This window comes from Aristolochia californica, unplaced genomic scaffold (assembly GCF_029961685.1).
Source record: "Aristolochia californica isolate CCGP_79_NKW_82.1479 unplaced genomic scaffold, dmAriCali1.0.hap1 SCAF_1, whole genome shotgun sequence".
Classification (NCBI taxonomy): domain Eukaryota; kingdom Viridiplantae; phylum Streptophyta; class Magnoliopsida; order Piperales; family Aristolochiaceae; genus Aristolochia; species Aristolochia californica.
Window position 1 is genome coordinate 2328541 of NW_027181770.1, and position 21888 is coordinate 2350428.

Consider the following 21888-nt stretch of genomic DNA (forward strand, 5'->3'; position numbering starts at 1 on the left):
ACATTTTGGGTGGGAGAGGATGGAACTAAGGACCACGTGTTGTTTTTGTGGAGAGCAGTGTATTCATCACTTATGGCCTGACGCCAATGAGAATATTTCTGAGCCTGGGTGTAACTTATTGGTTCGATGAGAGAGGAGTCTGTGAGGGTAGTGTGGAGGTCAAAAATTTTCTTAGGTTTGTGAATGTTATGTTGAGATCGGGTTGTAGGACGAGAGGGTGGAGCAGAAGCATCAGTGGTGGGGGGAAAATCATAAGGTGGATTATGTGCGAAAGGGGAGGATCGAAAACATACCTATGGAGGGTGCGTAGCGTGGGCATCTTGAGGTGGCAACGGCGTGGAGATAGGAGCAACCAACTGGGTCGTGAGACTCAGCGAGGTGGGCATAGCGAGAGCAGTGGAGTGGGAATTGGCCAGAGGAGGGGAGGGCGAGAGAGAAGCCAAATTTTCTGGGGAATGGACCGAGTTTTCACACGAGAGTGGAACACCGTAAGGAGAGGGGGTGGTAACGGGCAGAGAAGGGTAGGGCGACAAAGTGGCTGGATTTGCTAGGGACGAGGCCAAAATTTCAGGCGAGAGCGGAACAATGCGAAGAGAGGAGGTGGAAGCGGGCCGAGAATGTGAGGGCGAGAGTGAGGCCGAGATTTCGGGGGAGGTCGACGATCAGGATTTGAATGGAGAGATTTGAGGATCAGGAAAATGAAGTGGGTATAGAGTGGCATTTGGGGAAGAAGCAGCAGAAGGAGTGATGGGGCCGGGTGGATGGGTTTGAGTGGTTGCGATCTATTTGTGAAGTGGACCCTCGGTGAAATGGTAAAAATTTGCAGAAGAGGTGGGAATGACACAGGAAGCGGATGAATCAAGATGGGCATAAGGGAAAATATGTTCGACAAAATGAACATGACGAGAGACAAAAACTTTGTTAGTATGTGGGTCAAAACAGTAAAAGGAGTGATGAGGAATGGAGTAGCCAAGAAAAACACACGGGCGAGAACGAGGTTCTAATTTATGTTTAGTATAGGGACGAAGCCAGGGATAACATAAACAACCAAAAACACGAAGGTAAGTGTAATGGGGATGATGATGAAATAATTTGTGAAATGGAGTGTCAAAGGCAATAGTAGAGGAGGGCATGCGATTGATGAGATATGTGGCTGTTTTAAAGGCAAATGACCAAAATCGAAGAGGTAATGAAGCTTGGTGAAGAAGAGTAAGACCGGTTTCAACGATGTGACGATGTTTCCGTTCGGCGGAGCCAACATGTTCAGGTGTGTAGGGAGGGGATGTGAGATGTTGAATACCAAATTTACACAGGATGTGTGTTAAGGCCTGATATTCACCACCGCCATCAGTGTAAACTGTTTTAATTTGGGTATGGAAGAAATTTTCGATTAGAGATTTGAATTGCTAAAAAATAGCAGGAACATCAAATTTGACTTTAAGAGAATAGAACCAAGTATATTTCATGAAGTAATCAACAAAAATGACATAATAGCGAAACTTGTCACTGGATAAAATTGGAGATGGACCCCAAACATCTGAATAAATAATTTGAAACGGTTCATGACAATTTAGGGATGAAACATGAAAAGGCAATTTATGACTTTTATTACAAGCACAAGAGTCACAGTGAGACTGAAATTTTGGAGACGCAAAACAAGTAATGTGCTTCTTGGCAAGGAGTTTTTGTTGGATGGAGAGAGAGGGATGACCGAGTCATTGATGCCATAAGGCAGATGTCGTGGTGAAGGAGGTAGAGGGTGAGACTTTGGAAGGTGGAGAGTAGGATGGTCATTCGTATAAGTTGTTCCTATTCCGGCCTCGTGCCAAGGATGCCCCTGTACTCAAATCCTTCACAAGAAAATGGTTAGGAAAAAATTCAACAGAGGTGTTATTTTGTTTACAAAACTGAGAAACGGAAATGAGATTTTGTTTAATAGATGGAGCACATAAAATATTATTCAAAGTGAAGGTGGTATTAGATGCAGTAAGTGTAGAGGAGCTAGTATGAGAGATAGGAATACCAGTGCCATCACCAACAATGACATCTTCATTCCCGTCATAGTTGGAGTGCATGGAAAGGATTTGCAAGTCAGAAGCAATGTGATGAGTGACACCTGAATCAAGCACCCAATTGCCATTGGAAGCACTAGGGGCACCGGTGGTTAAATGAGCTTGTGGCCATGATTGTGGATGATTTAATTTGGGGCGAGAGCGACACACCTTTGCTATGTGACCAACTTTGTCACATAGTTGACAAACGATACGAGGTAGCCCTGCTGAGTGTTAGTCCTCCAAGGAGTGGTGAATGGAGAAAATGATCCAATGGGATAGTTGTTACCTTGATGAGGAGAGCTATTGAACTGATGTTGGTTGGATGAGGAAGGATGGGAGCTTTCGTTGGTTGGAGTGTAGTTTCTATGGGATCCACCTTTGTGCTTCTGACTATTGCTTTTGTGAGTAAATTGAGCAGTGATGGACGCCTCTGGTTTCTTGTTTTCATTCCGTTGTAGGATCATCTCTTCATCGAATAACTTGTCATAGAGATCTTCGAAAGAGATTGTAGAATCACGAACCCGAACAGCAGCAGTGAGTTCCTTGAACTCATCTTGAAGGTCATTGAGAGTATGGCTGATAATTTCTTCATCACTCATGGGATGACCAATTATGGCTAAGTCATCAATCACACCTTTGATCTTATTCATATAGTCTAATACAGGAAGACTTGCTTTCGTAGTCCGCATCAATGAGGTGAGTAGCGTAAGTATACTTGTGTTTGATTTGTTGGCATAGCTTGTTTGAAGCTTGGCCCAGGCAGTTGCTGAGGTTTGACAATTATCGATAGTGGGACCAATGGCTAAGTGGATTGTTGCTTGAATACCCAGGAGGACAAGCCTATCTTGCCAGATCCATAAGTCGTACGCAGAATCGACTGTTGGAGGACAGGGATGGGATCCATCAACAAAACCAAGGAGACCGTAACCAAACAGCAGGTTGGTCATCTGAGATTTCCATGAGGCATAATTGGCTCCATCTTTTGCTAATTTGAAGGGGATTTGAGAGGAAGCATTGAGGGAGATCAGATTTGTACCAGGAATAGTGGAATTACCTAACATGGTGGTGCGCGCAATAGTTGATATTGTAGCTGAGTGATGAGGAGGAGCAAGTGGAGTGTCCTAGGAGGAGGCTGAGCGTGGAGAAGAAGGATTGGAGATGGAGAGAAAAAAAAATTATATGGAGTCTCGGCAGATCTGGGTGAAAGAAGAAGAATGGGACAAAGATTGAACGAATAGAAGAAAAAGGGAGGGGTTGTTCTTTTGACAGCTAATGCTCTGACACCATAAAGATTATCAAACGCATTGCTTTCCATTTCAATCTCAAGTAATAATATACAAGTAGTTGTAGTGTCCTACAAGTAGGGAGACAAAACAGGACACTAACAGCACATGACAGTATTGAGTATACATGATCTACAACTGACTAAGTAAAAGAAGGTGGGGCTAATATATAGCCTACAATTACGTTTTTTGAATATCCACCTTGAAATGTATCCTTCAAACCTATGTCATATTCTATCATCTCTCCTCGTGCACCTAGGATACTACCTGCACATGATGCATCCTCTAAAGATCATTCCTTCATTGATTCATTATCAGAGAAGCATGAATATGAGCTATTTGGGGAGGCTGATCATGTCTCAAAGACCCAACTGAGTTAGTTGGCAATACTAGTGTATTTTTATAATGTAGATTAAGTTGTACTTGTAGTTTATTTATTTAATTTATGTATAATTTATGTGTATGTAGATGTCTCTCCATTTAAACCCTCACACTAATAAGAATGGGGCCTATTGAGCAGTTCTAGAGTGGATGAAGGTCTCAGAGAGTTTAGTAGGAAGATCCATGAGGAGTTTGAGGATTCAGAAAAGAGGGCATGAGGGATTTATAATCCATACTTTTGCCCATAAGTTAGACCATGTCCTTAAGACCATATGGACGTAAGGGTGGATAATTTCAAGTCTTACATTGATGCATTTTCCTCTTCTTTGTACGTTACATGTTAAAGACAAGTTGTTAAACTCAGGGGGCTTTGAGCTAAGACTAAGGAGCAGTTGAGGATTTCTGACTGCCTAACTCAAGGGGTGTTGAATTCTCTACGAGAGGAATATGAGGATAAGATGAAGGATATGTAGTCTCAACTCTAGGATGAGAAGCATTAGTTTTTCTCATCAGCTACAACCAGAGCAATATCTAACACTACTAATGGCTGATGAAACTATCTTAATTTTCTCACTTGAAATTACCAGTACTGGGAGACTTTCGTTAGCAATCAATTTCGAAAATTTCAATCAAAATCAGGTCGTGTCCATTTAGATAGGCAAGTATCAGCAGACATTAACTTCATTCCAAGCTATATAAAAGCGAAAGTTTGGGAAAGAGTTCTTGTGGTACCATTACTTGCTGCCTACAGTTTTACCATTGTCGCTGGGTTATGAACTTCCTTGAACCAGTTTTATTCGTCTGTTATTCTGCTAAGGGCGACGTTTTGATTTGACGAGAATGAATAAATTCTTGAACAAGCATCTTCAGTCTTTCTGAAATTCTTGAAGCCTGAAATCCTTGTATAGCATCCGTGACCTGCAAACAAGATCAGGAATCATATTCTTTGTTACTTGTCACTCTTTTGCTTCTGTGTTCACTGTTTCTGCATGAAATCCATAAGAGGCACAATTGCTTGAATGAATGGAGGTACAGAAGAACAGGTTAGCCAGAGTACTTGAGAAGTAGCAACCTCTGCATGTATGATGTGGTAGATCTTGTCACCAACGACAGCGGAACTTGCATTCACTACTTGAGCTCCTTCTTCTTCAGCAACTCTGATGGACTTGTAGAACATGCACTGACTATCCAAGCGGCCTACTAGAACCACCATTAAAGCCAAATCCACATGGCGAATTTCAATTTGAAGTGGTTCTAAATCCACCGCGTTCATCGTTCCGTCTATCTTGGCTATGCCCAAGAAGTATTCTTTCCTCTCTTTCAGCTTCTTTATTCGCGCTTGCAATTGTTCTATATAAATTGCAGCCTGTTCGAGCTGATCTGGGAGCACTATGGCCTCCTAGACAAGATTCAAAAAACGAGAAAAAAACCAACATTGCAATTAAATCCTAAAATTGGCAGCTATAAGTAGATTGGACCACAATTGCCAAGCACAGAATTTAGCATTGTGTGCTCTCGAGTCTCGAGTGCCCATTAGATGCTTGTTGCCTTGCAACTTTGTAGAAGCTGTAAGGGAGTACTGATTTTAAACACAAGCAGAAGGGTTTTAACACAGAAATATGCAAGAAGAGTGTGGGAGAGAGAGGTAGAGCAAACCTATGCCTCTCCCTTCAATTTTCTTTGAAAAAATATGAATACGGTAGGCGTACCTTTTGTTGGGGGACGAGGGAATTGAGTTTGGCGAAGAGGGTTTTCATCTGTATCCTTCTGTTTTTCTCTATCGTCTTACGATCCATCTTTGACGAGGAAGGTTGCAAGTTTTTCGAATATATTCTGGAGTGAGTTCCAAATTGACAACGTGACGAGGGTCGTCAGATGCTAATACGGATAGAAAGCATAGAAGAGAGGACACAGGCAGAGAAAATCTCTGTCGGATTACGATATGAGGAGATGATGAGGAGTGGGAGAAGAGATGACTAATTATGATTCTTTTTCCCCTATTTAATATTTTGGCTTTCCATCAAACTCAATGACTTTTTATTCATTCGAACGAATCCTTTTTTGACCGGCTGTGTGCCACCGACCGCGATTAACTGATTAAGTATTCACTTCGTGTCGGTTCAAATGATTAAAAGCTCGATTATTGTAAATGTGACCTAAAGGTTCATGAGCCTCACGTTGGTGGGCTCCTCTGCTCTCTCTCCAAGTCTCGCAAATTTTTGTATCTTTCACTGAGCCGCCCATGGCGATAATTATGCACTGCTCAGTCACAGAGATCTTTATTCTTTTCTCTGCACCGGCCTTAATATGAACGCCTTAATATGGGGCTCCATCTTCCGTTGCTTTCGTATTCTCCATTCCTCAAGTCTCACTGCTAACGACGCCTATGGGATTTCCATATCCAATGCGTGATAAGAAGCATGATGGAGAAATGATTTTTGGAGTCTTCCAACGATCCATTAAAGCGCTTCCATCTCGGTGAGAATAATTTTCAAAGGCCTGTGGAAAAACACGGCCAGGAATCTGATTGAAGCATGACGTGGGAGAGGCCGAGAAGGGAACAGTTGAAAAGAAGAAAAGCAGCTTCGTCCTTTTCGTTTTCCAACTTAGGGTAGTGTTTTAGTGTCTTTATGGGTACTGCGCAACAGGATCAAATCGGAAAAGCACCATGGTCCAGGTCGGGCTTTGTGCACTTTGATTGATTCTCGGTTCTCGTGGCGACAAAACCGATTTGGATTGCTTGTAGTGGAAGGGGGATACAGGATTCCCACATGATTCATATCATCTCAGAATATGATCTTTAGTTACTTTGGCAGAGGCGAGAGGCAGAGAATGAGTGAGATCGTGAATCACGTATCAACCGAAAACCGCTGGCCTAGTTGCGTTCCTATTATGGAGTTCTTGAGAGGGTGGAAGACTCCGCCTCCTCTCTCCTCCTTCCATCGTTGCCGAAGTCGTTCACAGAATTCCAGAGTGGGGGACGTGTCGATTTTCTGAAAGGTCTGAGCGACACGTCGTTCTTAGTCGAAGAAATGCGTGGATTAGGATGGCTCCAGTCCGACCACGGTGTGGCTCAATTCTATGTAGTCCACCTCGACCGACGTTGTTAGCCGAAACTCTTAGACAGAAGTCCCACTATCTCGTGGTCCATATTCTTATTGGTCAACTGCCTCACCGTAGTGCCAGCCATGGAGTAACAATTTATTTAAGTAAAAAATCAGAGCACTGTTTAAACTCGTTCATTGTTTGAACAAAGCCCATCTAATACGAGTTAAACCTAATTTTTATTTAAAATATATTTTATTTACAGAAATATCGTTTATTTTATTATGTTATAATAATATTATTATTATCTTTTTTTTTTACTAAAATTAATTAAAAAATATCAAATAAGCATCATGAATATATAAGATAATAAATATATTAAAATTCAAACAATTAATTTTTAAATCATTTAGTTCAAATTTGATGATTAAAGAGAAAGATGGGGCACACTTTAACTTATATTAACTTATGTTTATATATTTATTATTTTTAAAAATTTAATGTAAATTTTAACAAATACCCCGCTAGATATTTCATTGAAAATCTAAAACGAATTTTTAAAAATAATTAGTAAAAAATTATAATGAAATATTAAATACATAAAATTTATAATATAAAAAGAATAAAATCGATTGAAAAATAATAAAGTAATAAATTTAATATTTAAATTTTGAGATAATATTTTATTTTAAATAATATTATTATAAACATAAAAAAGAGATTCAAAGCTTCTCGCCACCCAAACAAGAAGAAAGAGCCCTCTCCTTGCTTTCTTGCAACTTCTCGTTAACTTAAGTGTGTTCATAACAAATATAATTCTATATAAATATAGATATTAGTATATACTAATTTTAGTTTTAAATATGGTATTAATATTTAATATATATTATTTTATTTACTTATTTATTTATTTAAAATGGTGGGGGACAAGCTCTCAACTGAATAGAAGAAGAGGGGAGAGGGGTGCACAACTGACTATAGGCGGAACAGGAGCAAGGGTCCCCCACCTGAGAGCTTTTTTCAACTCTAACGAAGGTGGTACATTGTTGATAGAGTACTTACTGGTGCAAAGGTATAAAATCATTCATGTTGCTCAAGAATGCCCAGAAAAACCTTTTGGCTAAACCTCTTTACTGTTGAAAAACCCAAAACAAGTTTTAGCAAAATTTGGCATGCTGCTCGATGGCTTCAAAAGAAAGTTTTGGCTAAACAACCTTGTTGTTGGAAAAGCCTACAATAAAGTTTTGGAAAAATTTGTCCACAAACAAAATTTAATAATACCTCTTCATGAGTGAAAAACCGTATGACAAGTATCGGCAAAATCAACTTCACTATTTAGAAAGGCAAAAACAATTTTAAACTAAACCATACTGCAATTAGAAAAAAAAATTATTATAAAGCTTTAAAAAATCTATCTCACTATTCAAAGGGACCAAATTCAAACTTTGGCTAGCCCATGTCTTCCAATCATACCCAGCAAAAAAAAAAAAAAAAGGTCAAGAAGGGAATATTGCTTCAAACCCTAAAAACCAACTTGAGAACATAAAAGGCTGACTTATGATTGAACATGTTGCACTTCTAGACCAAGTCAAACTAATGGGAAAATCAATGGCACAAAACTCCTTTAAAACCTATAGGACAGGGTCACTAAAGGTCGACTTATGACTAAACTAGTAACACTTGCTGGTTGGGCTCCAATCGTGTGACCAAATATTTGATAATTGAGATATTCCAACCGCACCAACTTCGAACAATAATTTTGCAACATTATCAAGTTGAACCAAGGTGAATTGTCACACTAGTACAAAAGTGAAGAGGTCACCCACCTCAATGCTTGCAAATCCAGGACCAAAGGATGGAACTAATTGCATAGCTATATTGAATGTATAGTGAGAATTTGAAGCTTTATTCTTAGCCCAAGCCAAGGCCAAAAAAGGTTGGCTTATAATTAAACATGTGGTATTTCAAGCTAATTCGATAAAAAAAAATCATGATTCAAGCTATGAGGCCATCTGCCTCAAAGCCTACAAGATTGGGTAACAAAGGCCAACCTTACAACTAAACCAACAACACTCTCACACAAGTTTCAACCATGTGACCTGATTTGAGGCTCAAAATGTCTTAACAACTTCCATCTAGATGTTTTGGATCATACTTGTGAAAGAAAAAACCCTTGGGTTTATGTATCATTAAAAAATAGAGAGAAAAAAAAAAGATAATAAAAAATTACTTTCCAAAAAAGTCACTTTTCCAAAAAGCCTCTTAAAGGTAACTTCCAAAGAAGCCTGACCCGGATCGTCTCTGAACCCTTCTGATGGATTGGTGTTGAATTAGAACTTCGGATCTGGTGTAGGAAAATAGGTTCTACACATGTGATGACTAGCGTACGCATAAAATACATAAGAGGAAGTAGAAATTAGACCTAGGGCATGAAATCAGGTCCTACACATAAGTTAGTACTCACACCTATGACAACAAGCATAAACTCTAGAATAAGGAAGTAGAACAACAAGTCGAATCTTGCACACGTGTGCTCTCACATATGAAGGAGGTGAACGGATATCGGACATGAGGCATAAAATCAGGTCTAACAAGCACAACTTCCTTGCTCATCTACGTGACCTTCAGAACTAGGAAGTGGAGCCAAGGTCCATATTTGGATGTGGTATCAAATCCATTAAATGGACAAAGGGTCCAAAAAATAAATATGGGCAAGATCTCACCTCGTGTATACATGCATTTTACGACAAAGTAGTGGAAAGCCCAGCTTCGACAACCCTTCCCTCAATTTTGAGGCCTTTAGACAGGGCATCACCAACTCAAAAATCACCATTGGCATAGAAACAATCCAAAAAAAAAAGAAGGATCACCTTCATAATCTTGTTGGCTCAACAATAACTATGAACCGACATAACCTCAGACAGACTAGTTATAGTAGCAGCAAGGCACAAAACTTTTCGTAGACATGTTCATTGAACAAAAACTTCATACAACCATTAACATGAACAAAACTTGGGTATTGAACTTTCAACAATGAATTATGAATAACAATAAGTAGTTCTATGTGAGTCATGAACTAAGCATATGGAAACAACCAAACTTTGGTGAAAATTAGTGGTCATCTACTCTCTTCAAAGACAGCTTGTCAATTCAGCAATGACATAACATAACGGCTCTAATGAATAAGCTCAGACATGATGATCTTGAATAGTACCATATGTGAATCATTGTTTAAAACTTTCATATTTGATCGTTGTTAAGTAGAAGAAAAGAGGAGATCAAAAATTGATATGTTATCACCAACTATTCTCAAGAACTTGCGACCACTAGAAATTAATACTAGGCATATCGTACTTGCAAGTACCGAAGACTGCCAACTACGCTTTGATGGATGAAAGGCAGGAGAAAAGGAAAAGGGTTGCTTGCAAGACCCCTTTTACGTGAAAAGCGCAAAATATGGAGATAATATAGAAAAAAAATTTCACTCATTATGAGTCTTCAAGTCTTCGCCCATTAGGAGTCTTCGAGTCCCTAACTTTTATGTCTATTTTACGTATGAGATAAGATCTCAACGGAGTATCATTCACGTCGATGCAATCTCTTTGAAAGATAGGACAAGATCTGACAATAATATGCAGTGGATCTGCGTGATTATTCATACATAGTACCATTATGGAGCAAAATATGCATAAACAAGGTGCAACTAATAAAAATTATAATTATGTGTGTTGTAATGGGAATTTACAATTTAGCAATGAAACCACACATGTATTTTAAATACACAAAGTTCTGGTAGAAAGATGCCAAAAGGAGGAGTTTCTCATAAAAGACTGCCCTAGCCCATTTCTAGTTTGCTTTTAAACTTGAATGATGTAATTAGATAATAGGATTTAGTGATTCGTCAACTATTGGCCTTCAAGATCCAAGTAGGAGGTACATTAATCTTGCTAGAGCAGTGCACTAATCTTGCCTGTCCATAACTCAATCTTACCGTTACTTGATGAAATTCACTATATAGCATGAAGAAAAATTGAGAGTTGGCCTATTTGTACAAATAAAAAAAGCTAGATCAACAACAAATTGGCCATACAAATCAATTGTTATGTTGATTCTGTCAGGAGCTTCAAGCCTTGCCCATCCATTCAATCAATAAAGTCGTGAATGGGGGGTTTTGTAGGTATAAAGATTCGATCACTAATACTAGTTCCCTAATTAACGGTTGAGATCATGGGTATTGATCAACAACTAAGATTAAACAAATTTGATTACCAATTGGCTAACAATCAAAGTATCAAAGCATATGGATTTTATCAAATAATCAATCAATTTTTTAAATCAAAGTTTTAGTCAAAATCTAGATTTGGTTATTCAGAACTTGACTGAATCAACAATTATGATGAAAAAAACTCTACGGGAGAATGTCACCTAAGCACCACTTAAACAAAAGAGATCGCACATGGTGACATATGTTCATGCAAGAGAGTGTCACCCAATCTAAAGAGGTGGCACATCAATGACATGTGGTGACATAGGAAAACTCTACCTAAAGAAAAGAGTTGACACTAATTAAAAAAAGTCTTGTCAACTATTTTTTAAAGTTCACATGCATAACTAGTCGAGAGGAGAAGGAGAATATAGATGAACAAAAAATTGGTGGTTGAACTACTTCTGAATGACACTTTTTGGTGGGGAGACCTTTCAGATTGAAAAAAGAGCTAGAAAAAATTATAAGACCTCCAGGTCCTAGACTCTGGTAAAAAGCTGACAAAGTCTGCAACAAGTAGAAATCTTGTCGACACTATCAAATTTTCATAAAGTCATCGCAAAGCTTGCAACAAGTAAAAATCCTACTACAACTATGTTAAAATTCCCTTGAAACTTTTAAGGAGCTTGCACCAAGCAAAACTTTGTTGCAACTCTATCATCCTTTTAAACACCTCATACTTGAAGTTACATTGACCCCTACAAGATTTTCCCAATTAAAGTAATAACAAACAATCAACTTTGTTGTTACTTTTCCACCATCTTTGTACTTATCACCACAATGTGAGACCAACTTTCTCGGTAAATACCAAGTAGATACTAGTTGTAAAATTAAAGCAAGCCATTCAAAGGAGGGTATAGTTCACCCAACAGGTCATTCAAAGTTCATATCAAGTATGTCGAGAGAGTTTGAATCAAATGACTAAATCGGAAATAGAACTTGATCACATCACTTAAAATCTTGTAACTTTTTTTTATTGCTATACTTAAGGTCATACTACTTTGCTAACCAAATCTCTTTATACGTTGATACTTAGATATTTATCTATTAACTTGAAAATAAATTATGCAAGAAGATGCATACGACTTTTTTTGTATAAACATTTGATAAGGATAAGTAGTAATTTTTAGCAAAGCTTGATAGTACATCTATTAAAATTTTATTTTGATGTATCGATATTTGAATATGAAATTTCTTATTAATTTATTTATATATATAATTTTAAAATAAGTTAAACCCTTTTGAAAATGGCAAAGGAGTGATTATGAAGGGACATTTTTTAATGTTCTTAAATCAAACTTTCTAAACTCACCCATTAAATCCAACGGTTAAAGAGGGTTGTCCTCGAAAAAAAAAATAGAAAAAGGTGAGGGATGAGGGTTTTTAAGGTTTTAACTAGGGCTGGAACTGGATCAAATTGGGGTTGAGTTTCTCCAAACCGAAATCCCTTCAAACCCAACTCCAACCCAATCACCATCACTTCGACTCTATCCCCATCTCTATTAATTTGACTTAAACCCAACCTATCTCGGCCTCGTCCCTTCTCCATTTTTATCTCTATTTCATCCCGTGGATCGGGTTTGAAGAAACCTGTCACCCCGAATTTTAACAGGTCAACATAAATACAAGTTTGAAGGCACATGTGGTCAGTTTCCACAAATCAAAACGGTGAGGGCCATGAAAGTGATCTCAATACATGCTACCTATTCACTGACAACCATTAATAATAGGAATTTGAAGGTTGAAATTGGATTCTTGGCGCTCTCGACGTTCTACTAGGTGTACTCGATGCGAGATTCTGAGTAAATCCCATTTATGTAATGTCGTAAGATATATCCAAGCAAATCAGACAATATTAATTTGATTGCTTGATTTGAACATGGAGAGTGCAATCTGTTAATTACACGTTTTATCTCCGTCTACATGATTGGGAGATGCAGCTTGGTAGCTTCTCTGGTCAGCCCGAACTGTCCAACTGACAGCTAGCCCCATGATAGCATATTTTCTGCTAAACGAAACCAAGTGCAAGACTGAGATGGAGTTGAAAATCGCACTGAAAAATTATCTGCAAATCATGGAGTGCATTTGTATGGATCTTCGATAGTTTCTTAATGTTTTCCGAACATTGTTTGGAGTATGTTGTCTAACTCCACGAAGAGAGCTTTTCTTGCTTCAAGTAAATAAATCGAAATGAAAATTTCTGAAGAACAGATCAGCTACAATATTTGTAACTAAAGAAGAGGCTTGTACAGGGCTTAATTCGAAATCCTATTTGAAATGAAGAAGAAAGAAAGGCTAAAATAGCACAAAATGAAATAAGAAAACTGCAAGCACCATGACTTCATGTTTTGTTCTTTTATTGCTGCTCAACTAGTTTACAGTCCCTGTAATATTCCCAGCCCCGAGCAAGAATGAAAGAGTCCTTTTATGTAGATACGGGAACTCTTAATTCTTTTCTATCTGCTATCTTCACTAATGTGCTACTAATTATTCTCCTTCGTTGTCACCTTCAACACTTAAAATTGATGCCTATCATCTATGTATACCCAGAAGTCCCTCCATTACAGAAATATAATCAAGCGTACCCACAAGTTCCATACTCGCATCTGACTCCAAGGGGACACTTCTTGTTGCACTTACCGCAGTGACCCACGTTGTAGGCAATGTTGGTGCAGACGCCACCGCAGCAGAGCTGCCCAAATGCGCACCTCTGGCCGCACTTCCCACAGTTGTTACGATCGCCGAGAATGTTCCGGCAATGCTTCTTGCAGCACTGGAGGAGGCCGGTGCCGTTGTTAACGCTCACCCCGGGGCACACATTGTTCGATTTGGGATCGCAATGTTCACCTTTCTTGATCTTGCTAACAAGGAACCGACTACCTGCTCGGAGATTAAGACCCGGGAACTGATTGTCCAAGACGTAATCTTCCTCTTCTTCCGCGTCTTGAGCCACGCCGGAGTGTGGTATGAAAGCTAGTGGGATGACCATCATGCAGAGAATGGTGACAAGCTTCAGAAAAGGAACAGTCGCTGCCATTCTTCCTACGACTCTTCAACTCTCTCCCTCTAGTGTTGGTCAGAGTTCCCTGGGGAGAGAGAGATTAGTGAAGTGGGTATTTGAAGTGGAGGGTTTTGATATTATATTCCTTGATTTTAGGGGAAGGGTTGAGTAAGAAAGGTTTGGGAGATTCTAAATTCTAATCAAATCCAAGTCACAAACCTTTAGGTCGGATATACTATTCTTCGTTTACTTGCATTAATTATCTGCTTACTTCCTTGCGTAGATTAATGATCAAGTTACGACTTGATTGAAGTCCTCTCTCTTTGTAATTCTTTAAGCAGAGAGCCCTTTCTGCTCCCGATGGAGCTCTTTCACCACATGGATGTGGGTTTCGCCTCTTTTATCTCCCGCCTGGCATGAAAATTTTATACATTTTCTTCTGCTCTGGGCTGGCCATGGCTGTGAGACAGTAATTTTCCTGGTTATGATGAAAACTGATTAAATTTTCAGATAAGAAGACTTCTGAAATGAGTCAAAACAAAAAAGTGGGGAAATCGTATTTTAGAAAACGAAAAGAAGAAGAAAAAGTAGGAAATATGTAGAAGGGGGCGAGAAGGAATCGCTTGAACGTGAAGTCGCCGGCGGTAAGCGCGAGGGATCTTCTTTTCCGGCGGGAAAAGCGTTCGGGCGTCATTCCCGATGGTACGTAGTTAAAGCTCAGACGTGGGAGACTCTTCAGCTTAGCGGCGGTGGACTTCTCTCGTGGGCTTTGTTTTAAATTTAATTTGTCCAACCGAGATTAGGCGGTGTTGACTCCTTCTTTCTCTCATTAATTTCATAGCCATGCTTCCCGGTTTCGATTCTCCAACTTTGCTCCTCGAAGTTGCATCGCGTTAGTGCCCACTCCCACGGAATATTAACAAATGTGACTACTTACAATTTACATGTATCGAATTTCATCCGCATCGGGAAGAAGGACGAGTGCCAGACTTGTCCCACCTGTGCGACAGCTAAAACTCTCGAGATCGGGTTGTGTTCAAGTGCTAAAGAGCCTCGCCGTTCTCGGATCCAACAAGAGCAGCACTTATTTTTTAGACGAATGATAAAATAGCTTCATTATCACTCCCTTCTGCATGTGCTGCTATACATGTGATTTTCGTATTTTAGGTTCCAATTCTCCAAAGCTTTTTGCGGATTTTTTTGTTGTTTGGTTAATTTTGCTCACTTCTCTGGAAAATGTATACTTTACTTAAATCTTCCCTCCGTTGGTAAAGGCAGCATTACCTTTCTCAACCATCTACGAGTCTTTTCTTTTAAAAATAAATTAATAAAAATACAGGTACAATTTTATCTTAATCAATGAAAATTAAAATGGTAAAATGAAATTATAATTTTGCAAGAGCTAGTAAACTCGATTTCTCTTTCATTTCGCAGTGAGTGAATTTGAATTTACTCTCACTTTCTCTCGGGTTATACAGGCCCTTCCTACAATTTACAAACTACAACATGGCTGCGATGTTGAATCCAAACGTAGTTAAAAGTAGTTAAAATTTAGACGAGTTTTCCAAGGTGGACTTTTAATTGTACTTCTTTTGTAGCTCCAATCAGCAAATAACCATTAACATGATACACACTTGTTAACTTTGGTGCCGTTAGAACAGAAATGCAGAGACAGCAGGAGTCCAGTGTAGTATTGTACAGGAATCACAATTCAAACCATGCTGTATTCCTCTAGAGTTTGATTAGCTAGTAAGCAGCACTTCGCACAAATAAAAACCGAATCTCAACATTTGTTTAAGACTTTAAATTAGATAAGAAGCAAGCGCAGCACAACAGCAGTTCCAGGTTACAGCTTCATCGTCATCATCAGAAAGAGACTTCTTTCTCATCCACGGTTCATTGAACCGTGTAGGAAGGTGTCCTAAGATTTATCTCATTCTCATCACTTGATAAACGACTACTTGATCGAACCAAACGGTAGCAGGAAAACGGAAGCCCTAGAAAAGCTGTTTCGGCTAGATACAGAAACACAAACAAGAAAATTTTAACTGGATTCAGAAAGAACGTAGCAAAAACTAGACATTGAATCATATCAAAGTCAGATCATAACAAATAGTTCTCTCATCATCACCCGAAGAGCGATAAATACAGTTTACAAAAACAAATAGAACCGTCAAAATTCACAAACAAATGGTAAAAATTCTAGAAGAGAAATATGAAAAACGAAGGAAAATGGAAGAGGCAAACAAGCCGCTGCTTGAGCTTCAGCCAAAAAGGTTTTGTAAAGACCGCACCAAGATGCCCTTCCTAGGCTCCGCCTATCCGATCTCTTCAGTCGTGAACAATTTATAGCAACCAAAAAGAAGAACCCTAGAAGGGTTTGCCGAGGCGGGGGCACTTCACTCGTAATAAAACTTAAATGACCGGACTGCCCTCCTCTTTTAATCGTTTTACTTTTTTTTTTGTTTTTTTTTGCTATTAAAAGGATAAAAAGCCTTAAACCAATTGGGTCATTACACGTCAGATTTTGTACTAACATGGTAAGCTGCTGACATTTGTAAAAACCAATTGACCTGATCTCGATTTTGCTATTGAACCAGTAACATCAAGACGGGTTGCTCAGGGCAGGGGAGTCATCGCCCCTTCCATCTTCTCTCTTCATCAACACTGAGAAGGGTACGTAGCCTTCCACCATCGTGTGAGGGTGACGTTTTCCTTATGGGAAGAAACCCTGCCCTCCTACTATTGAGTAGAATTTTCACATTATGGAAGGAAAGGTGGGGCTCCTGCTTCATCTCTTTTAGTAGTGAAAAGAGACAGCAAAGGAGGAATCTTTAAAGCCAATGCACAGCTTACTTGTCTGAACCTGAACTCTTAGAGCTCAAACTCGGGTATTTATGCGTTTTGGAACTCTTTATATGGAAAGTGCAGTCCATAACCATATATTACTTGACTGATACATTCACTGTTGATTCAAATATGAAACAGATTAAACTCGGGGTACTCGATACAAGTTTTATCAACTAGATCTTGTTAAAACTGTACAAACCTAAGAACCGCTAGTTCTCACCAACAGCCTTTCCCACCTTAAGCTCCAGCTCGGAAATGTCCAGCTTGCCATCCAGAATGAACGTGCATATTCTCTAGGACTTGCTGATCAAGTTGTACAGTTGCATTCTTAGAGTTACACAAAAACAAAAGCTCAACTTCAATACCGATGTATCACTACATTTACAAGCCGCAAGAGACATGTGCTAGAAGGCCATCCTAGCAAAACCAAGTAGCCAACTACAGATGGATCAACGTCAGGCAAGAGAGAGTTTGAGGATGCGAGTTAGAAGTACATAGTGAAGCGGAAGACTGGCTTTCTTCTCCAAATAGTTTGCAAGCACAGAAACACTGCATAAAAGGACATAAGAGTGAGCATCTTTCTCTCTTAAGAATAATCAATTTTGAAGAGGAGGGCCAACGCACTTAGCGCTTTCTTACACCTGAAGAGAAAAAGTCCTCAATGCTCGAATCCCTGTACATTGTGTAACAGGATATACTTCAAGAAGATATGCAAGGGCATCCTGTATTGTTGAATAGAGCCCCCACCCTGCACAGATTAGGCATACAGGTGTTCCAACCCATTTTAGTGGAAGGTCGTGCTATTTGTTTATATCCATTAGTTCATAAGGGGATCAAATGGCTGTTCTGGTACCTTTATCTTTGGAAGCTCAAGCAAAGGCTCATTTACATATGTTTTCTCATATGAATCTCTTGTTTCCAGCTACTGGGGATCACATTTCCATACCAATGCAAGATATGCTTATGGTACTCTATATATTAATAATCAGGGATTGTAGAGGTATTTGTACAAATAGGTATAACCCTAGGACTCTATATATTTACAATCAGGAATTGTAGAGGTATTTGTACAAATAGGTATAATCCATGGAATCGCAGACACTATCAAAATAAAATAGCAGGTGATAGTAACTATATGTATATGAAAGGTAAGAAACCTTATTTTTGTAGTTCCTGTTATGTACGTGGAGGTAATAGGAATCATAAAAAGCAAAATTACAAACTTCCTCGAATCCTGAAACACTCCATCAACTTAATTGCTGCATTCTGCAAATAAAACCAGGATTATTGAATAATAGTTAAGTAGAGAAAATTATTTTGACAGTGAGCAAGCTAGTTACATTTCCCAGAACTAAGTACAAAATAGACCAACCCAAAGATGTGTTTGCAATTTCTACAGCTAAGGGAGATAAGATGGAGACCACTTTGTTAGAGCATAGAAATTAGTCCTATGGTTCTTCTAATAAATTCCAAAAAAGAATAGCAACCACTTCAAATATTAGAATGAGAAAAAAAATTAACAGACCTGTTTGTGTTAACTGTCATTACTAGCATTGTCAACTGATAGTCTTCAGCTGCAGTTGTTACCATTAATGCCCTTGTTGACAGAGCCCAGTGAAACCTTTTCCCCTTCCTCCAAATAAGGATCTAAGCCAGATGGAGACTCCACCTTTTTTAACACATTCGGTGATTCAAACACAATTACTGATTTCTTCTTCAAAGAGTTTGCTTCGCTTTTCTCACCTTGGATTTCATCAACCACTGTTAATTTATTAAAAGCCGTAACAACTTCATCATTAGCCTTCTGCAGTGCATGTAATGCAATGCGGTACACTTCTTCAGATTTTGACCCATTTTCTGCAAATCTAATTACTCTTTGGCATAAATCATTGAATCGCATACCCAATGTTGGATTATAATCACCTTTTGTTTTGATGCTACATTCGTCTAACACAACCCCTCCTTTTGCATATCTTGTCCACCGTTCAAGTATATACTGAGGAGGAATAACCATAATACTTTTCACCCGCAAAACTATCAACACATGCCTACACAGGATGCCAGAGAACTCAAACATTTGGCAACTACAACAACATTTACATTTATTTTCAGACAAATTCAAACCAACAATATATGGCCTTTTTTCTGTTCCAAATTCTGTCACCCTATACTTGATCACAGTGCCATCTCTCTCTAATTCTTCTGTGTTGTAACTGAGGCAACTCATAAGTTCATCTTGAAATTTCATGAAGATGGCTTTTGTATAAGCATTTGCTGCCTGCTCCTCCATAGGCATTGGTGTTCGCAAAACAGGTTTTATGTGAATGGATTCAAAGTCTGCATGTACTTCCTTCTCAAACTGATTATCAACAGCTCTCATGTATTGCTTGATTAACTCTGCTACAGTTGTCTTTGAATTGATATAGCCATAGAAGTATGAGTTTATACTCTCGCGATTTTGCACACAGGACAGTTCTGCAAAAAAGGAATTCCGCACGTATACGGGCACCCATTGATCCCGAATGTCATACATTAACTGACACCATTGATTCTCTCTCAAGTTGCACATGTCAATGAGCTCTTCCCATCGCTCTTCAAACTCATCAATAGACTCACTAAAGATGCAGTGTTGCAATTTGTTGTTCAATTCTTTATCTGCCACACTTATGTGAGAAACCTGATCATGAAATTTCTTCATAATATGCCAAACACAATAACGAAGGCAGGTATTTGGGAATACTTCAGCAATTGCTGTTCCAATGACAGGATCATAATCAGTAACCATTGACATAGGAGGCCGTCCTGACATAGCCTCAAGCCACAAATGGAACAACCAGATAAACGATTCTTCTGTTTCATCAAAAAGCAGACCACCACCAAACAAGATAGGTTGATTATGATGGTTCACCCCAATGAAGGGAACAAAAGGCACATTGTAGTTGTTTAACTTATATGTCATTGTGTCAGACCTAACCACATCACCAAAGAATTGATAAGCCACCCTTGATCTAGCATCAACCCAGAAAAAGTTTATTGCTTGATTTGTCTCATCAAATTGTATTGAATAGAAAAATGATGGATTTTCGTTCTTTAAATGCTTGAACTGGTTCATGACTGCTTGTGCATCTCCACTCTGAAGGGCGATTTCTCGCCTCCCTTTGAGACAATTTCCTTGAGATTGTTCATTGAGTAATGATATGACAAGGTTTGTACTAACTCCTGCATCCTTGCAGTGATCATAAATAATTTTTGGTGGAGCAGATGATTTTCTGTGTGATCGAAGGAAATGTACTTTCCCTAGGGATAACAACTCATGGTTATGGTCTCTGACAAACTTTGTGACACGCCATAACCCATCTCTTTTATTAACCATGAGCATGGCCTTACAACCTTCCCTTGTGATGGGTATTGCTCGTTGTGTTTCTTTGTCAACCTTTTTCTTTCTACGGTGCCCTTCTTTATAACAAACAAAAGACTGCATCACAACCTCTTTTGTACTCAAGGAGCGACGATTTTTATCCACACGAATGCTGAAACCTGTAACCCTTGCATAGGCATTGTAGTATTCTCTTGCAGCATCAATGGAGTCGAAATCCATGCCCTCAAAAGGCTCCATAAACTCTTGTCCTTCAAATGAAACTCCGTCCATCTCTGTATACAGATCTCTCCTAAATGGTGTAGAAACTTCGATCATGTGATTATCCCTACACAAACAAGTTTCAACATCTACATCCCTTTGGGAGTGATATTGGGTGGACTCTGCATCCATCATTGCTACCTCATCAGGAGTGTCAGCAACATCTAGTCCAATGGAAGAACTCATGGTACACTACAGAAGGGATGGTGCACCTACATTCACATAGAAGAGTAGCACTCCAGATTTTACTGAAGTCATTGATCCTGGATAGTTGAAGATTTGACTTGACACATAAGATATTCTGGCAGATCTTCGTTCAAACTAACAAACTCCTAAGCTAAACCCAAAAAGGAAAAATAAGTAGAACGCTTCCCGTTTCACCTTTGAAAGAAGTGACAAGCAATCAAGGTAAGGCAGCCATGCCATTCTCAGAACCCTGCACCCGATAGGACCAACAAGTTGTTCTCACTAATATGAAATTCGAGGTAAAAGCATGAAACTGAGTTACATCACCAGATTCCATAAAAATAAGCTAGTTCAGACAATTTAAATTCTAAAGTAATTGACTTTGTCTTTCTCCGTAGAAGCAGGAATTCCTTCTCATATGCACCATTCGTAGCTGGGTAGGAGGGAGTGCTCAAAACAGTCCCAGGTTCATCAATCGACAAGGGAACCGAATTAAATGAATCGGATAATGGTGAACAACTGAAGTCCAGGAAAAAAAGACCCTTACTAAGCAAACAAAGGCGAAGGTAAAGGGCCGAAAACGGAGGAAGTTACTGTAGTCGTGAGGGCAAGTCACAGTTGATTTTCTTACAACGTTTTCAGGAATACAATTCAACCTCACATGAACAGAATGGCATCGAGCGCATTTTGATAAAGCATTGTAAATAAAGTGCAAAACCGTGACATAACCAACAAGCTTGGAAGAACGAAGAAAAGCAGGAAGCAGGAAGTTTGAAAATTGGAAACAGGAAAACGGGCGTCAAAATCAACTTTTTACTGAAATGAGAGTATGAACTCAGCTACATGTCTCACCCAATTTTCTCGCTTTCTACTTTCATTTAAAAACCCCTGGAAATTGAAATCGCTGGCGGACGTTCAATCCCCAATTCCGAGTTCCGGCACAGGCGAGAGGACCGACTCTTGCGCCTCCTCCCTTAGAGCATTCCCATTTGACCGAAATATCTGGTTTGGAAAAAGGGTGCATAGCATGGTACTATCGAGTGTAGGAACTAGGAAGGATGGCGTGATTGGAATTATTATCCAATGTTTGGAAACCAAATAAAAGAAATGAAAATAAAAGAAGAAAGAAAATCATTTTCCAATGTTTGACAACACAAAATTTTGAAGAGAAAATAATATATGAGAAA

General features: G+C 39.0%; 3 protein-coding genes and 1 non-coding gene across 7 annotated transcripts; all 4 read right to left on the reverse strand.

The window, feature by feature from the left end:
* Positions 1 to 4363: 4363 nt before the first annotated feature.
* LOC137951018 (transcription factor bHLH162-like) lies at positions 4364 to 5561 on the reverse strand. Its single transcript, XM_068797618.1, has 3 exons — positions 5428 to 5561; positions 4791 to 5117; positions 4364 to 4636 (listed from the first exon to the last, which is right to left on the reverse strand). The coding sequence occupies exons 1-3, from the start codon at positions 5512 to 5514 to the stop codon at positions 4523 to 4525; spliced, it is 528 nt and encodes a 175-aa protein (XP_068653719.1). The 5' UTR covers positions 5515 to 5561; the 3' UTR covers positions 4364 to 4522.
* Positions 5562 to 13602: 8041 nt separating this feature from the next.
* LOC137963471 (protein GRIM REAPER-like) lies at positions 13603 to 14064 on the reverse strand. The gene has a single exon (XM_068810590.1). It carries the CDS (start codon positions 14062 to 14064, stop codon positions 13603 to 13605), a length of 462 nt encoding a protein of 153 aa, XP_068666691.1.
* A 1823-nt stretch (positions 14065 to 15887) lies between these two features.
* Positions 15888 to 15982, reverse strand: LOC137965430 (small nucleolar RNA snoR31/Z110/Z27). Its single transcript, XR_011116072.1, has one exon. It is a non-coding gene; the product is annotated as a small nucleolar RNA snoR31/Z110/Z27 (small nucleolar RNA).
* A 1034-nt stretch (positions 15983 to 17016) lies between these two features.
* On the reverse strand, positions 17017 to 21633 carry LOC137955647 (protein FAR1-RELATED SEQUENCE 5-like). Of its 4 annotated transcripts, none has more exons than XR_011113173.1 (4): positions 18404 to 21633; positions 17732 to 18144; positions 17520 to 17626; positions 17017 to 17427 (listed from the first exon to the last, which is right to left on the reverse strand). XR_011113173.1 is itself a non-coding variant. In XM_068802687.1 (2 exons), exon 1 carries the CDS (start codon positions 20699 to 20701, stop codon positions 18449 to 18451), a length of 2253 nt encoding a protein of 750 aa, XP_068658788.1. In that variant the 5' UTR covers positions 20702 to 21633; the 3' UTR covers positions 17017 to 18144; positions 18404 to 18448. The 4 variants fall into 4 exon arrangements, 1 of the variants encoding a protein (XP_068658788.1); XR_011113172.1 differs by having other exon boundaries at positions 17017 to 17626; positions 18404 to 20951; positions 21554 to 21626; XR_011113171.1 differs by having other exon boundaries at positions 17017 to 17626.
* Between the last annotated feature and the right edge of the window lie 255 nt (positions 21634 to 21888).

Excerpts from the sequence above, each read along its gene's own strand:
- LOC137951018 (XM_068797618.1), bottom strand. The coding sequence starts at position 5,514 with ATGGATCGTAAGACGATAGAGAAAAACAGAAGGATACAGATGAAAACC. Across the intron at positions 5,118-5,427 it reads CCCTCGTCCCCCAACAAAAG|GAGGCCATAGTGCTCCCAGA; the intron begins GTACGCCTACCG and ends AATCTTGTCTAG. Across the intron at positions 4,637-4,790 it reads ACCACATCATACATGCAGAG|GTCACGGATGCTATACAAGG; the intron begins GTTGCTACTTCT and ends TCTTGTTTGCAG.
- LOC137963471 (XM_068810590.1), bottom strand. The coding sequence starts at position 14,064 with ATGGCAGCGACTGTTCCTTTTCTGAAGCTTGTCACCATTCTCTGCATG.
- LOC137955647 (XM_068802687.1), bottom strand. The coding sequence starts at position 20,701 with ATGAGTTCTTCCATTGGACTAGATGTTGCTGACACTCCTGATGAGGTA.